This window comes from Octopus sinensis, linkage group LG2 (genome assembly GCF_006345805.1).
Source record: "Octopus sinensis linkage group LG2, ASM634580v1, whole genome shotgun sequence".
NCBI classification, from domain to species: domain Eukaryota; kingdom Metazoa; phylum Mollusca; class Cephalopoda; order Octopoda; family Octopodidae; genus Octopus; species Octopus sinensis.
Window position 1 is genome coordinate 189,360,151 of NC_042998.1, and position 16,380 is coordinate 189,376,530.

The 16,380-nt window shown below is 39.7% G+C and overlaps 1 protein-coding gene across 1 annotated transcript in view; it reads left to right on the forward strand.

The window, feature by feature from the left end:
- The first annotated feature begins 268 nt into the window (after positions 1 to 268).
- LOC115232015 (DNA-directed RNA polymerase III subunit RPC3) overlaps positions 269 to 16,380 on the forward strand; it is a 30,381-nt gene continuing 14,269 nt past the window's right edge. The window contains exons 1-8 of the mRNA XM_029801888.2: positions 269 to 475; positions 5,774 to 6,035; positions 7,561 to 7,719; positions 10,325 to 10,383; positions 10,899 to 11,003; positions 11,846 to 11,938; positions 12,919 to 12,996; positions 15,345 to 15,396. Of these exons, the coding sequence (XP_029657748.1) occupies positions 329 to 475; positions 5,774 to 6,035; positions 7,561 to 7,719; positions 10,325 to 10,383; positions 10,899 to 11,003; positions 11,846 to 11,938; positions 12,919 to 12,996; positions 15,345 to 15,396 (955 nt within the window). The 5' untranslated portion in view covers positions 269 to 328. The remainder of the gene's footprint in view (positions 476 to 5,773; positions 6,036 to 7,560; positions 7,720 to 10,324; positions 10,384 to 10,898; positions 11,004 to 11,845; positions 11,939 to 12,918; positions 12,997 to 15,344; positions 15,397 to 16,380) is intronic.

Here is a 16,380-nt window from a genome sequence, read left to right on the forward strand (position 1 = left end):
ATATAGATCTTGGCTTGGCAGCACGAGCGAACTTTTACAGAGGAGGATGTCCACGTCTCACACACGAAATAACAGCTACAAAGTTGTTTGATAATTTCTTTATTCGAATGATGATATTGAGTTAGTAAAGAAAAATGCTATACTGTGATATTTATGTGTTTTTCGGCAACATTAACGCTGTATGTAAAGTTAAACTACAACCAATAATCCCTTAGAAGAAATAAACATGAACAATTTTTCGGAGTTAGCTGGAATACTTTTACAATGGGTACATATCTTTGCTTTCACCGGTGTAGTGTGATTTTGTTTTTCACACTAATTGTGTAGGATGTCTCAAAGCGAAATAAAACTTTGTAAATTAATTATACGGGAAAATTTTGCAGAGACTTCTGAAAAGGTTGCTACAATCCTTTTAGAATCAGGGCCTTGTCCGTTGAAGTTACTTGCTATTTACACAAATTTAAAACTCGATCAGGTAATATTTGGTTTTCCTTTTTACTGTTAAATGTATTATACACTTGTTTTGGCGATCTTTCGTCTCTAGTACACCTTTCCGTCGATTACACAACATACTGTCTGTCTCTCACACCCCATCAAACACACACACACATGTACATAAATGCTCCCATGCACGGTAACTTCAAAAGAACTTCCCTCGTCATACAATCGCTTTCTCTTAGTCTCTTTCGCTCTCATTACTTCAAAAGTTCCCGCAAGCCCATATGTAAAAAAAAATAAATTTTTACGGAAATCGACGGAAAGGTCTACTAGAGACGAAAGATTGCCCTTGTTTTAATTAAAACTAGTGAAAACAGACACATAAATGATAGAGGTAATTGCTCAGATTAGGTTCGTAAAATCAAAACGTATTGTCGATAATATTGATAACTTTATTTTAGTTTCAGTTGTTTTCGTTTTTACCCACTTTTTGTTTATTTTACATCTTTATTGAGGCGTACCTTTAGCTGCAAGTCTGTTTTATGAAAGGAAAGAAGAAAGCAGAAGGAAACGATAGCTAGATAACCAGTCAGAAATACAGATTTATATATGAGAGATATAAATAGATAGTTTTATAAGTCGAGTAAATAATGATTTTCTCCAAAGCGAAGCTTGGAATCAATTGTAAATAAGAGATACAGATGACGAGGGGCGATAAGAATGAGTAAAAGTATCAGATAGTATACTCTGCTGTGTTTAGTTATGTCCCTTCACTTTTTTTACGAACGTAAACTGAACAATTACCTAGATAGATAAACAATAATAATAATTTCTATATTAGTCACTAGACTACAAATCTTTGGATGAGGAATGCAGTCAATTAAATCAACTTCTGTACTTATTTTAAAGAGAAAGTAGGCCGAAAGTCTGAACGTAAAGGGACGTAATTAAATAGTTTATGTTCTAAACGTGAAGGTTTTTGTCCTTAGCGAATTTTGTGCTACGTCCGTGCACGTGCGTGCGTGGTCTAACACACACACACACGGATGGGTAGTGTCGATCACAAATATAATTTAAGACAGGGCAGATCACTCAAGGATGAGAAGTCGTTACCGAGGCCACCCTGTAATTCTTAATATCTTCTCTTGCAATAATTTCTGCAAATTGGGCTCTCTATAACTGCCTGTAAGATCTGTAGCGAAGCACAAAGAAGCCGGCTCCGTTTTGAAACAGCGAGATCTCGCCTGCAACCATTGCCATACGCGATACAAAAACAAGACCTTGCCTGCAACCATTATTTAAGGAAAAGACAACATTTTCCCCTCTCATCCTTCTCACGCTTTACATAGTGTTGGTGTTGATTTGGTGTATTTGTTGATTGTGTGAGGAGTTGTCGACTGTTTTGTGCTGCTTTCCAGCTGTTTTCTGGTTGTGATTTCTCTCCGTCTTGAGGAGGGTCGGCAATGTCAACAGTAGGTCCGAATTGTCGTCTTCGGAGGAGGAACTCGTACGAGCAGTTGATAGGATGGACAAGTGCTTAAGGAAGAAAAGCTTTGCGGAAGTGACAGAAGTCACAAAAAAGGAGGGGGACCTGACAAACATAGAAAAATATGAGGAGATGGCATGTAGGGCAGGTGGTGACGTTAAGTTGTCACCACCCCAGAAAGTATTGGAAGAGATGGATAAGAAAACTATAGTATACAAAGTGTAGTCTGTGGCAGAAAAGAAGATAGAAAATGTAGGAGCAGAAATAATAGAAAAGGCTTTGAGCTCTGTCTGGCAAGATATAACATATGCCAGAGGAAGTAAATATGGAACAATTGTGGTCCATTTCAAGGACCACAAGAAAAGCAAAAGAACACACTGTAACCACAATAAAGTGGTCCTTCTACCCACTTGGAGAAAGGACTTCCAGGATTAGGGTGGAGGGAATCCCACTGGAAATAGATGTAGCTTGGGTTGCGGTGGCTGTTCTTCAGAGAAGTAAAGAAGAAATAGCCATCTTCCAAGCCACAAAAACAGAAAATTCGGTATAGAAAGGCCAAACACTGGACCTGATCATACTGAAGGCACAATCCTTTGTGACACAGCTACTGGTTCTCACAGGTCATTTGTACCTGCGAACCACCAGCGTTCCATTTTTGATGCCTTGCATTCACTGTCACATCCTGGCATTGCTGCCTCAAAGAAGCTTATTATGGCTCGGTTTTTCTGACCTAATATACACAGGATGATCACCACTTGGGCACACAGTCATGTCAAATGCCAGCTTTCTAAAATCCCCATTCGTGCTCCTCTTGGACAGTTTTCTCCGCCAGAGACTTGTTTTTGCCATGTCCACATGGATCTGGTTGGACCATGGCCTGTCAGTCACGGTTTCTCTTACATATTAACATGTGTCGATCGTTTTTCTCGTTGGCCTGAAGCCATTCCAATAGTGGACATTTCTGCTGAGTCAGTTGCTCGAGCTTTTGTTTCTAATTGGATTGCTCATTTTGGCATTCCAGCCAGTTTGAAGCTTCCTTATTTTGTGAATTATCACGAATCCTAGGTGTTCATCACATTTGAACAACCACCTACCATCCAGCTTCCAATGAGATGGTCGAACAGTTTCACAGGCAACTGAAGGCTGCTCTATGCGCCACTCCTGATCCACAGTCTTGGACAGAATTCCCGCTTATCGTTCTCCTTGGTTGTCGCACTGCTGTTAAGACAAACTTAGGTTTCTCCTCTGCCGAACTCCTTTATGGTACCACCTTGGTACTTCCTGGTACAATGTTAGCTCTATTTTTTGAGTCTTTCACCAATGTATCTGCATGACCAATCTATTCCCTCTCACCTCCCACCAGACATTGACAAGTGGACTCATGTTTGTGCGGGACGATTCTTTCAAAGGACCGCTCATTTCTCCCTGTAAAGGACTGTTTCATGTGCTATCGTGCACACCCAAAGCTTTTAGTCTCGACATTAATGGTCGGGCAGAGACCGTGTCAGTCGACTGACTTAAAAAGGCGTATTTTTAGGTTTCCACACCCTTCGATGACACCCTTTGAAGACATTGAAGCCAGGAGCTCACAGCGGACTTTTGTCCTACTGTGATACCACATGCATTTTCTCCGGAGGTTATTGAACCTCACGTGTATGGGAGAGAAGGCTAACTACATGCTGCTGTGAAGATGGTTACTGAAAGCAAACCCCTTGTACAAAGCACCCATGAATAAATGTTTATTGAATTTACTCCACCTGAGAACTTCATTCTTCGTGTTTCCAGCTCCTTGAATCAACAGAATAATTGTAATGGAAGAAGATACCCCAAAAGTATCATAAAAACTTTCCTTCCATTATAGATCTTTTTTGCTAACTGAGCTGTGGAAGATCCCACATTTTCTGGGGTTGCAATTCCTTAGTGGTCTTTGGATTGCTAACGTTGTATTTATTAAATGCCTATCATTTAAGGGGTTCTAGTTCTTGCTTCCAACTTGTTCCCAATCAGCACAATATCTGCTTTTTTCCCGTGTCAGAACCAGTCTAAGGTCAAGTAGAATAGAGTTTTCTTTCCAGATTGCTGTAAATTTCTGATGATCCTTGAGTAGCTCCTGTTGAAGGACAGCCAGTCTCTTGCTAGCCCTTTGTCCGGGGTCACTCTATAACATCGCTCTATGCTTTTTCTTCTTATTTCGATGGTAGTCCAATCTACTTCACCTATCATCTACCTATTACCATCAGATAATGAAATGGCACTGCTGGTCATTGGTAGTCCAATCTACTTCACCTATCATCTCCCTATCACCATCAGATAATGAGATGGCACTGCTGGTCATGACTTCTGGCTAGTCCTGTATTGAGAGACGAGGTCCTTTGGCCTCTTTGTGCTCTTTCTTTTTATTGATCCCTGCTATAGAACATAAGGTGATTTTTTTTTTTTGCTCTGACTATCCTTGAAGTTACTACCAGTTGTGCTCTGGAAACAGCTTCTGAGGCTTCTTATAGTTATTACTGTCTCTACTGTTGTCTGTAACCCTATTTCCTCCACTGCATTTCCTCTTTCTCTAGCAGAAAGTCATCAAGAGATCATATTTCCATGTGTAGTAACTAGCCTTTCTGCTCTGCACTACCATTCTGTTTGCTTTCCTTTTTACTCTTATGATGAGACACAACTTCAGGATAGTCTTATAATCTTTGACAATCATTAGGACCTACACGTTCGTGCTGTGCTATAACCTCACCTTGCTGTACTGTGTTATAAAGATGCTTTCAAGACAAAGGTCAACATCTGTAGCAATATTCTTTGCTAGGACACTTGTTTTGTCTCTCCATATATTGCAGCACGAGCTTTGTTTTCTTACTTTGTCTTGAATCTTAAAGACCAAGCACATACTTTTATACTGCTGGATGCTCTTGTCTCTAACCCTTATTTGTAAGCAGTCTCTTATTCCATACACCTTTGAAGGCACAAAGCCTGCAGATGATTTGTTGATAGGAAAATGACAACATTATTGCTTGTACTTTAACTATTTTCAGTGCAGTATAAATGTAAACAAACACACATCCTCATCATCATCATCATCATTTTATGTTCGTTTTTTCATGCCGGTATGGGTTGGACAGCTTGATAGTAACTGGTAAGGCCAGGAGCCACACCAGGTTCCATAGTCTGTTTTGGTTTGACTTCTATGGCTGGGGTGCACTTCCTGATGCCAACCACTCCACAGAGTGTACTTTTTATGTGTCACCATCACCAATGCTTTTAAGGGGCACCAGCAATATATATATATATATAGTTAATCCAAACATGAAAACACAAAGAGAAAACACAACAACGTGAGGACGTGGAACAAGTATAGTATTATTGGATGCTCAGGAAAGAAGGAGGGTTTAACGTTTCGAGCGGAGCTCTTCGTCAGAAACATAGGAAAAGGAAAGATCCAAAGAAGGGAAGACGGAGGAATATATATATATATATATATATAACTGGTTTTCAGTTTTTGTTTATCAAATCCACTTGCATAGCTTTATAGAAGAAAAAAAATTGCTCAGTGTGCTGTACAGTAGGACAGAACCCAAACCGTGAGTTGAGAAGAGCCTTCTTAACCCCGGAGCCATATTTGTACCTTATACATACATACATGCATGCTGTACATGATTTGAAAGTACATTTGTTCTTCAGTGTTTTTGGCTTTCATCTTATGTCACATAGTTATGAATATATGCACACATACACTGACATACATGCACAGAAATATTCATATATATATATATATATAGATACATACACATTCATCCGATGTATGTGTGTATATATAATCCTCAGTTATTCTTTACATCTCATCTACAGGTAAAAAGAATTCTGGCTGTTCTCATTACACACCACATAGTAAAGTTCAACGTGAACAAGAAAGGTCTAATTGAGTATAACATTAGCATTAAAATAATTTTATCTCGAGTACGCTTCCCTATTTATATCTGCACTTCAAAAACCCTTTATGGAGATGCGGCTGAACTCTTGGTTGAAGAACTTCTGCAGAGAGGTGAAGCTACCATGGAAACTGTTGTCAACAAAGTAACGGAACGGCTAAATGAAGCATTGGAGGCCTCAGGTAATATATATTTAATTTCTACTCTTTCACGCCTATATAGTGAAACATCATCATCATCATCATCATTGTTTAACGTCCGTTTTCCATGCTAGCATGGGTTGGACGGTTCAACTGGGGTCTGGGAAGCCAGAAGGCTGTGCCAGGCCCAGTCTGATCTGGCAGTGTTTCTACAGCTGGATGCCCTTCCTAACGCCAACCACTCCGTGAGTGTAGTGGGTGCTTTTTACGTGCCACCTGCACAGGTGCCAGACGAGGCTGGCAAATGCCCATGATCGGATGGTGCTTTTTACGTGCCACCGGCACGGAGGCCAGTCGGGGCGGCGAGAAAACTCTTAAGTTGTTGCTCCACCTGCTGAAAATATCAGCTTAAACTTCTTCAAATCTTATCTGACCATCTTAAAAAGTGAATGACAAACTGAATGATAATAAAGTCCTAAATATACTGTGACTGTATGTACTTGTGGAGTGGTCACACAGTCTGCTCAATCAATGTTGCCCTGAGGCTGAAAGTTATCAAAATATGAAATGTGTCAAAATATGAAATATGTCAAAAAATCTCTTTTATTTACGCAACTCTTTGATGTTGTTTTAGAGGGGATTTTGTTGTAGTAGTTCTTTTTGTTGTTGTTGTATTTCACCTCCTGTCACAATCCTTAGTCACCCAATACACACATCATCATCATCGTTTAACATCCGTTCTCCATGCTAGCATGGGTTGGACGGTTCGACCGGGGATCTGGGAAGCCAGAAGGCTGCACCAGGCCCCGGTCTTTTCTGGCAATGTTTCTACAGCTGGATGCCCTTCCTAACGCCAACCACTCCGTGAGTGTAGTGGGTGCTTTTTACGTGCCACCTGCACTGGAGCCAGGCGAGGCTGGCATCGGCCACGGTCGGATTGGTGCATTTTACGTGCCACCTGCACGGAAGCCAGTCGAGGCGGCACTGGCTTCGGCAATAGAGAAAAATCATCAAGCTCTGTGTGCTACATTTGATTTTTAATTCACTTTTAGAATGGTTTTTGTGTTGGATGTCACTTTTGTCACCAATCACTTTACAGTATGACTTGGACACATTTTATCATGCTATCAGCCCCAGAGGAGTGATCTGTTGTTGACTAAAGTGTTACTTTACCTCAATTTTTATTTTGAATTATTGTCCTAGATACATTGCCTGCACAGTGGTTTATATTCATTTCTTTCTTTTTTGTTTGGTACTATTTGGTATGGATATCTTTCCTGCCACCAACCACTTTATCTTGTGGAATGGATGCATTTTATCATACCACAGACTGTCTGTTGCTGGATTAAAAAACTTCTGCTTTGTGTTATATCATATTTATATGTAACACCACCACAACAGACTACTTTCTGATCTGTGTCAGATTGACAGAATGCAAAAGAAATCACTGCTTAGTACTGTTAGATAAATACTAAAATATAAATGAACTCCTTCATTAAACTGAAAATGAATTAATTAAATGTATTTAATCTTATCGTTAATGTTTTCTTCATTTTTGTCATTTTAGGTCATCCAAAAATTTCATCAACTTTAGTAAAAGATAAATTTGTAAGCCTTGTTCAAACACACTTCATTCAGCGATGTTTGACACCAATGAGGGATAGCGGAGGTCGTGTTATCTCCCTTGGTACACCTGAAGACCCTGACATTTGCCATGTAATTCCAGGTTAGTTCATTATCATTCATCATCATCGTTTAACATCCGCTTTCCATGCTAGCATGGGTTGGACGGTTCAACTGGGGTCTGGGAAGCCAGGAGGCTGCACCAGGCTCCAGTCTGATCTGGCAGTGTTTCTACAGCTGGATACCCTTCCTAACGCCAACCACTCTGTGAGTGTAGTGGGTGCTTTTCACGTGCCACAGGCACAGGTTCCAGGCGAGGCTGGCAATGACCACGATCGGTTGGTACTTTTTACGTGCCACATTATTTTTTATGTCCACTTTTTCAGACTGGTATGAGTAGGATGGGACTTTTTGAGGCAGTATTTTATGGTCAGATATCCTTCCTAATACCAGTTCTTTTTGTTACCGCTAGCTGTAGTAGAATTGTTAAAAAAATCATGGAACCTTAGGTAAGTAGAACACAACTTATGCTGTTGGATATGAACTCATGACTGTGAAACAAAAACTTTTGTATCTGATCACATTAGCTGTTGCAATTGTTACAGTAACTATTGTTGTTTAGCCTTCAACCAGCCCTGATCAAGATGACCTGTTATCAAAAAATAACCTGTGATTCCAGCAGGATCATTTCATCTTTTTGTATATCAGGAACACTACATTGTCAAGATATCCTTCTTTATTTAAGATAGTAAGATATTGTTAGAAGTCTGGCTGTTATTTCTAGCAAATTGAGTGACTATGCAGAAGTATGGTTCCTTATTACAATTTAAAGTGAAGGATTTTTAGCAAAGGGTGTGTGTGAATTTATACCTTTCTCAAAGGTATGGTAGATGGAAGTGTAATGTTTTCGATTGAAACCGAAACTAGGTTCCAGATATAATAATAATGAAATTATTGTATACAGCGCTCAGGTGCACCACAGCTTGTCAAAAGTGCGTATAAAGCATATGCAGTAATGTACAAATATCTGGGAAGTGAACAGTGTATGAGTCAGATACATGCTTGCGTGTGTATGGAGGGAAGAAAATCAGGTGTAGTGTTGGTGTATCTTTGGAAGTTTTGAAGGATGCAGTGCTCCGACAACTAACAACTGATGCCGGTAGTTTGTTCCATACTTAAGCAACTCTTAGTGTGAAAAAATGTTTCTAAAAGTCATGGGAACTGTGCTGTTTTCTGACTTTGTAAATATGTCCACGGGTGTTAGACAGGTGGAGTTTGAGTTCACTAAGAACTTAACCACTATAGAACCTATGCCAATAAAGGAACCTTCACAAAGTCACTCTGCCTGTTAGAAATAGCTGTCAAATTCCTTCAAATCATACCTACCGTCATAAAAAAAAAAAAAGGGTACATTAGATCATGTAGTCTCAATATACCAAAAGAAATTTGAAATATCAGCATTGTTGTGTGGTTAAGAAGTTTGCTTCACAATTATATGATTATAAGTTCAAACACCTATGCAGCACCTTCAGCTCTTGTCTTCTACTTCAGACCCAGTTGATCACTGTTTTGTGAGTGAACTTGGTACACAGAAACTGTAGGATGTGTGCCATATATACATAAACATGCATATGTATCTATATGTGTGTATGTATATATTTGTGTGTGTGCACATGCAAATGTGTATATATACTGATACTAAAATCAATCAAACAAAATAGATCCCTATCGCTTTTTTTATGCTTGGTAGCCCTGACATGGTTTCTACAGTTCGATGCCCTTCCTAAGCCAGCCACTCCACAGAACCCCTATCTTGCCCAGGATATTAATTGTCTGGAAGCCATTCAGCAACGTGCAACCAAGAGAATACCCTTCATCAGGCATTTGCCATATTCTGAACACCTTACTTCCCTGGGCATGGATACATTGAAACTCCGATGTCTGGCAGCTGACTTGGCAGACACCCATAAAATTATTAACCATCTTACAAACAATAACTCTGAGCACTTTTTCAAACTCCACCTGTCTAACACCCGTGGACATGTTTACAAAGTCAGAAAACAGCACAGCTCCCATGACTTTCGGAATCATTTTTTCACGCTAAGTGTTGCTGAAGTATGGAACAAATTACTGCCATCAGTTGTTAGTTGTCGGAGCACTGCATCCTTCAAAACTTCCATGCTTTCTGAGATTCACCAACACTACACCTGATTTTCTCCCCTCTATACACACGCAAGCATGTATCTGACTCATACACTGTTCCCTTTCCAGACATTTGTACATTACTGCATACGCTTTATACACACTTTTGACAAGTTGTGGTGCACCTGCGCACTGTATACAATAATTTCATTATTATTATTATTATTTTAATATACTGGGTGCTTTTTATGTGGAACCAGCATGAGTGCTATAAAATACTAGCATGTTATTTAAAAGGTGGATTAGTTCTGTGTTTATCGTGTTTATTTCTTTCAACAGTATGGTGTATTATACCCTGGTAACTATGGAAGGCAAGGTGATGTGTACTTTTACAAATTATATTTCTGTTCCAAACACACATTTTATCCCTAATGATATGATATAAAACATCGACCCTTCAGCTTGTGTAAGCCAGCATGTTAATATTTTAAGCAATTAGAACTTTCACAAAGAAATGTCTGTTGAGAAACACTGTCTTTATTCCTTGTGCCCTTCTTTTTTTCCAGTTAATACCCAAAGAAGGAGATCAGATAGTCCTCCATCTGCTAAAGCAATGAAGATCTCTGTAAGTTACAGCCATTCAATTTTACAACCTTTTTCATACACTGAAATTTTCAAGTTCTTCATGTTCTAAGTTATGTAGTGGCTGTGTTACTAGTTGTAATAGTAGTGGTGATGATACCGGTGGTAGTGGTAGCAGTGGTGGTAGTAACGATAGTAGTGGTTGTTATGACTAGTGGTGGTAGTAGTTATTGTGATGGTGGTGATGCTAGTGGTAGTGGTAACAGGCAGTGGTAGTAGTTGTAAAGCTGGTGGTAGTCAAGGTAATAGCAACACTGGTAGTGGTGGTAACAGTAGTAGTGTCAGTGGTTGTTGTAACAGTAGTAGTGGATGTGATGGTGGTGATGCCACTGGTAGTGGTAACAGGCAGTAACAGTTGGTATGGTAGTAGTAGTAGTAACAGTAGCAGTGGTAGCATTTGATGTAGTGGTGGTAAGGGTGACAAATGCAGTAGTTGTAGTAGTGGTGGTATTGGTGTTGGGCAGAAATTAAAAAAATGTTTTTACTTCTATCACACAGGAGAACAACACTGATACAGTTTACTGGAAAGTTGACTTTGACCGTTTCCATCAACATTTCCGTGACCAAGCCATCATTTCTGCTATGCTGAACAAAATTGATAAGGTTGGTTTCTTTGACTTTATATGTGTGTGTATGTATATCATCATCATTTAACGTCCGTTTTCCATGCTGGCATGGGATGGACGGTTCGACCGGGGTCTGGGAAGCCAGGAGGCTGCACCAGGCTCCAGTCTGATCTGGTAGTGTTTCTACAGCTGGATGCCCTTCCTAACACCAAGCACTCCGTGAGTGTAGTGGGTGCTTTTTACGTGCCACTGGCACAGATACCAGGGGAGGCTGGCAATGGCCACGATCGGTTGGTGCATTTTACGTGCCACCGGCATGGACATGGTTGTAAATGCACATCACTATCATGCAAGTGATGTTGTTTGTTTCCAATCTTCCTTGAAAATATATTCAGCCTTGGGGATATAATACAGATGAGGGACGATGACAGGAAGGGCATCTGGTCGTAGAAAATCTACCTCAACAAATTCCATCTGAATCATACAAAATCATGGAAAAGTGGACATTAAATGCTGCTTATAATGATGATGACCATTCGAGCGTAGCCGATACCAGTGTCACCTGACTGGCAGCATGTCAAAATCACCATTCAAGCTTGGCTGATGCCAGTGTCACTTGACTGGTATCTGTGCTGGTAGCACATAAAAATCACCATTCGAGCATGGCTGATGCCAGTACCACACAGTCATACCTACATGGATGTTGATATTCTATACTTCTGATCACTTGAATGAAATAATGATGATGTTTATATTCTTTGTTGACATTTTGACTAATTGTAAATATTACAAAAAATTAGGTTTCAGTTCTAGTGATGATGTAAATATGCTCCCAAAATTTCTTAATTCAGACTTGAAATCCCTGTTTTATTTTCCTAGAAAGCTTCTGAAATAATCCGCACCATGCTTCGGATTAGTGAGACTAACACTACTGCTGATTCCCTTATTACCACACCAATCTCCATTAATGAGGTAAGATCTAAATATTCTGCATTTGCTGTGTCTATGAAACTATATGTGAGATGTAAATGAACAAAACTCCACAGTGGAGAGTTGTTGTTATTGCTTGACAAGTTAATCTCGATTAAGTAGATCCCAATCAAAAATGTTCCAGCCATGGTCATCTTGTTTATTCATTATCCAAGACTACATTATCCAATGTGTCCTTCCTCCTTTATGATATGATCTGAGGGAATTGCGGCTGCTATTTCAAGCAGGTTGACATACAAAAGCTCACCCATTAGTAGTTGTTTTTGTTGTTTAGCCCCAAGTCTGTCTGTTTTTTACTAGAACTTTGGTCTTTGCTAATTTAACTTTAAGACTATTTGATTCCAGGTTTTGTTTCCAGACTTGGTTTATATATATATATATATCATCATTGTTTAACGTCTGCTTTCCATGCTGGCATGGGTTGGATGGTTTGACTGAGGACTGGCAAGCCAGGAGGCTGCACCAGGCTCCAATCTGATCTGGCAAGGTTTCTACAGTTGGATGCCCTTCCTAATGCCAACCGCTCCGAAAGTACCCAAGACTCGTTCGTTGAAAACATGCTTTGTTTCAACAAGACAATGCAAAACCACATACCTCCAGAAAGACCAGCAACAAGATTGAAGAATTGGACGGTGTGTAAGTTCTTCTGCATCCAGCCTATAGTCTAGATGTTGCTCCATCTGACTCTGGCCTCTTCCGATCAATGCAGCACTTTATGGAAGGTCACCGATTGGAGTCATTCGATGACATCGAAGAAGCTTGTCAAGAATTTTTCAATTCAAAGCTGAACAAATCCGAAAGCTTGCTGATTGTTGGCAGAAAGTTGTGGAAGATGATGGTCTTAAATTTTGAAGAATAGTTGTTGTTTTTGAATAAATTCTTGCATAAAAAATCATTATTTTAACATGCCGCACAAACTTTTTTCTCAACCTAGTATTGATATCCTTATCTTTCTTTATTAGATATTCATCAATCTTCCTAAGGAACTTGAAATTACAAAACCCATCCTTGAGCAGTACCTCTCTGTCATGTGTGATGATGTATGTAAACAACTTTTCTCTCATTTCCTCCATTTCTTTTCCGATATTCTTGTACTGACGTTTTGTCTAAAATGTAAAAAATTAAAAGAAACAAACGAAAAACTATCAAACAACTCTAAATATTAGCAACCGCATCTATGTATGTAGGTATATATTGTATGTTATATGAATGTACTCAAGTTGTTATTTAGCCCTAGGTCAATCCTAATTAGGAAGATCTATGATTGAATGCCTTTCAACTGTGATCATCTCATCTTTTTTTAGAGGTATATAGCATCTAAAAAAGCATCTATGCTTCTTGCACCCAGTTTTTCTCTTAAAACATTACATTTTGTCATACATGCACACTGATATTGCACATCCAGTGGAGCATACTGGCTGAATTGCTTTCATGTCTACACATGTCCTCTGCAGTCACAGCCCATGTTTCACTACCATAGCTGCCCATACACAGGCATCGTGCAATGTCTTTCACTCTGAGGGAGAGGCCCTTTGTTACCAACAAAGATAGTATCTCTCTGAACTTTGTCCAGCCCTGCTTTCTAGCAGCCACGCTTTCAGAGCATACTCCTCCATTGCTGACTTGGTTGCTTAGGTAATGGAAGCTATAACTGGAATCTCTCAGGCATGGGATTTGTGTTGAGTGGCCTTTTTCAGATGCAAGAGCAGGTAGCTTGAATTAAATATCTGGGATATTTTTGGTTTGAATGGCAGTTTTTTCTAGCGGTGTCATATGAAATTGTCACCCATAATTATGACCCTAGTATCGATCTATTGCATTTCAATCTGTGTTAGGGTTAGGGGTGGGGAAGGGTATCTTTTTTCTTCACAAATGTAAATAAACCCAATCTGTTTCTTAAACAGGGGACATATTCATACGACACAGAATGTTTTTTACATCAACAGACGTCAGTGATTGGTTGAAATTGCAGAAATTGAAGAAAAAAAAACAACAAATATCTTACAAACTATAGAATTTTCTCAATAAAGCCAAGAGAAAAAGATGTTTTATAAACACATTCTACCAGTATACGAAGTTTAAAATTTTTTTAGTTACCTAGAAATTATGTTAAAAACTGCCGTTCAAACCGAAAAGATCTAATATCTGTTTGATTTCACCATCATCATAATCTCATGTCCACTTTCCATCCTGGCATGGGTATGATAGGCTACAATAGCCTGAAATGGGTTGGGGAGCATGTCTCGCTTGTACATATTATTTTGGCATGATTTCTATGGCTGGATGTTCTTCTAACACCAACCACTTTACAGAGTGTACTAGGTGCAGTTTATTGTGGCATTAACATTAAAGAGGGTGTCATGTATTCTGCAAAACAGGACCAAAGGGTCCTCTCAACATTGTTTCTGCTCATTCACTAATCATTTAACAAAGTGAATAGGGTGGGTTTTATCAAGGTGCCAACACTAGTGGAGATGAAAAGGGTCCTTGCCGCTGTGTGTTGTCTCTGTTCAGTTCAGGACAGTATGACCATTAGAGTGGGTAGGGCATAAAGTGACTGTGGTAGATGAAGCAGGATGGAGGAGTGGAAAGAGAAAGCAATCTGAGTATGAGAGGAAGACAGTTGTCAAGAGACAGAGATGTAGTCAAATATTTATCCCCACTTGAGTGTGGTTGTTCTGTTGGAACAAACTATACTGTGGTAGATACCTCGAGAGAAACTCTCATATTGGCTTTTGGTGCAAAATGCACTCTTGTTTACATTGCTAGCAGGGAGATAAATCCCCTTGTATGATTTAGTCAAATATATTACAACCCTATGAGTTGTTGTTGTTGATGATAATGATGCTGTTGTTTCTGTTCTGATTGTGCTGACTTATGATTAAAGACATTTTGACCATGATTATCCTATATCTCATTTAGTTTTTATATATATATTACATTGCAAAATTCATTTATAAAGATACTAAGTGTTGGCGGTGGTGGTGGAATTGGTGTTATTTTATGTAGGTGCAGCTAACATAGAGACTACCTCAGAGACTGTCAATTGTAGAGAAAAGGATAAATTATCCTTAATGGAATCATTTGAGAATTAGTGTTGAATAACCTAAGCTCTGTTCCTACATTAACCCTTTCATTACCAACCCGGCTGAAACCGGCTGTGGCTCTGTAGTACAAATGTCTTGTTTTCATAAGTTTTGAATTAAAATCTTCCACCAAACCTTAGTCCCAATTTATGTTCCCAACATTAGCTTAATGATAACAAAGTTATTTTACTAAATTCTTTGTTATATTTAAAATAATTGAAAGAAACGCAGAGCATCTCAAAATAAATACTGTAATGAAGGGGTTAATCTATGTTTTGTTGTCTTTTTTTTTCCCCTTGTAGTCCCAGTTTGTGTTCAAAGCTGCAGAAGCTGGCGGAGGAATGTATGAAATAAGTATCCTTTATAGTGAAATCCATCCTCTTTGATGCATAGACAATGGTTGCTTTTACAAATCATGTTATGGTTTATTTATTGCTTTATATATCATTTTTTTCTTTTATGCTAACATGGCTCTGATGTTAATTATTATTTATGATTATGTAATGTCAGTGTGTAATGTCAGTGTTCATACTCGACAGAGTGTAAGTACCTTGAGAGAAAAGCTGGACCTAAGAAGCATCAGATGTGGTGTGCAAGAGAGACGTTTGCGCTGGTATGGTCATGTGGCGAGAATGGATGAAGATAGTTGTGTGAAAAAGTGCCACACCCTAGCAGTTGAGGGAACCTGTGGAAGAGGCAGATCCAGGAAAACCTGGGACGAGGTGATGAAGCACGACCTTCGAACTTTAGGTCTCACTGAGGAAATGACTAGAGACTGAGACCTCTGGAAGTATGCTGTGCATGAGAAGACTCGGCAGGACAAGTGAGACCATAACCCGTGGCCTTCTACACGGAATGTAGCCAGTCTACTTACGCATACCTTCCCTTCTTGGGACACAAAACTCTACTTGTGAAGACCTGTTGAGGCAAGTGAGAATCAGAATCGAAATCAATCAATGGAAATTGCAGCTGAGATACCAGTGCCGGTGGCACGTAAGAGAACCATCCGAACGTGGCCGTTGCCAGCGCCGCCCCGACTGGCCTCGTGCCGGTGGCATGTAAAAAGCACCATCCGTTCATGGCTGTTGCCAGCCCGGCCTGGCCCCCGTGCCGGTGGCACATAAAAAGCACCATCCGATCGTGGCCGTTTGCCAGACTTGTCTGGCGCCTGTGCTGGTGGCATGTAAAAAGCACCCACTACACTCATGGAGTGGTTGGCGTTAGGAAGGGCATCCAGCCATAGAAACATTGCCAGATCAGACTGGGCCTGGTGCAGCCTTCTGGCTTCCCAGACACCAGTTGAACCGTCCAACCCATGCTAGCATGGAAAATGGACGT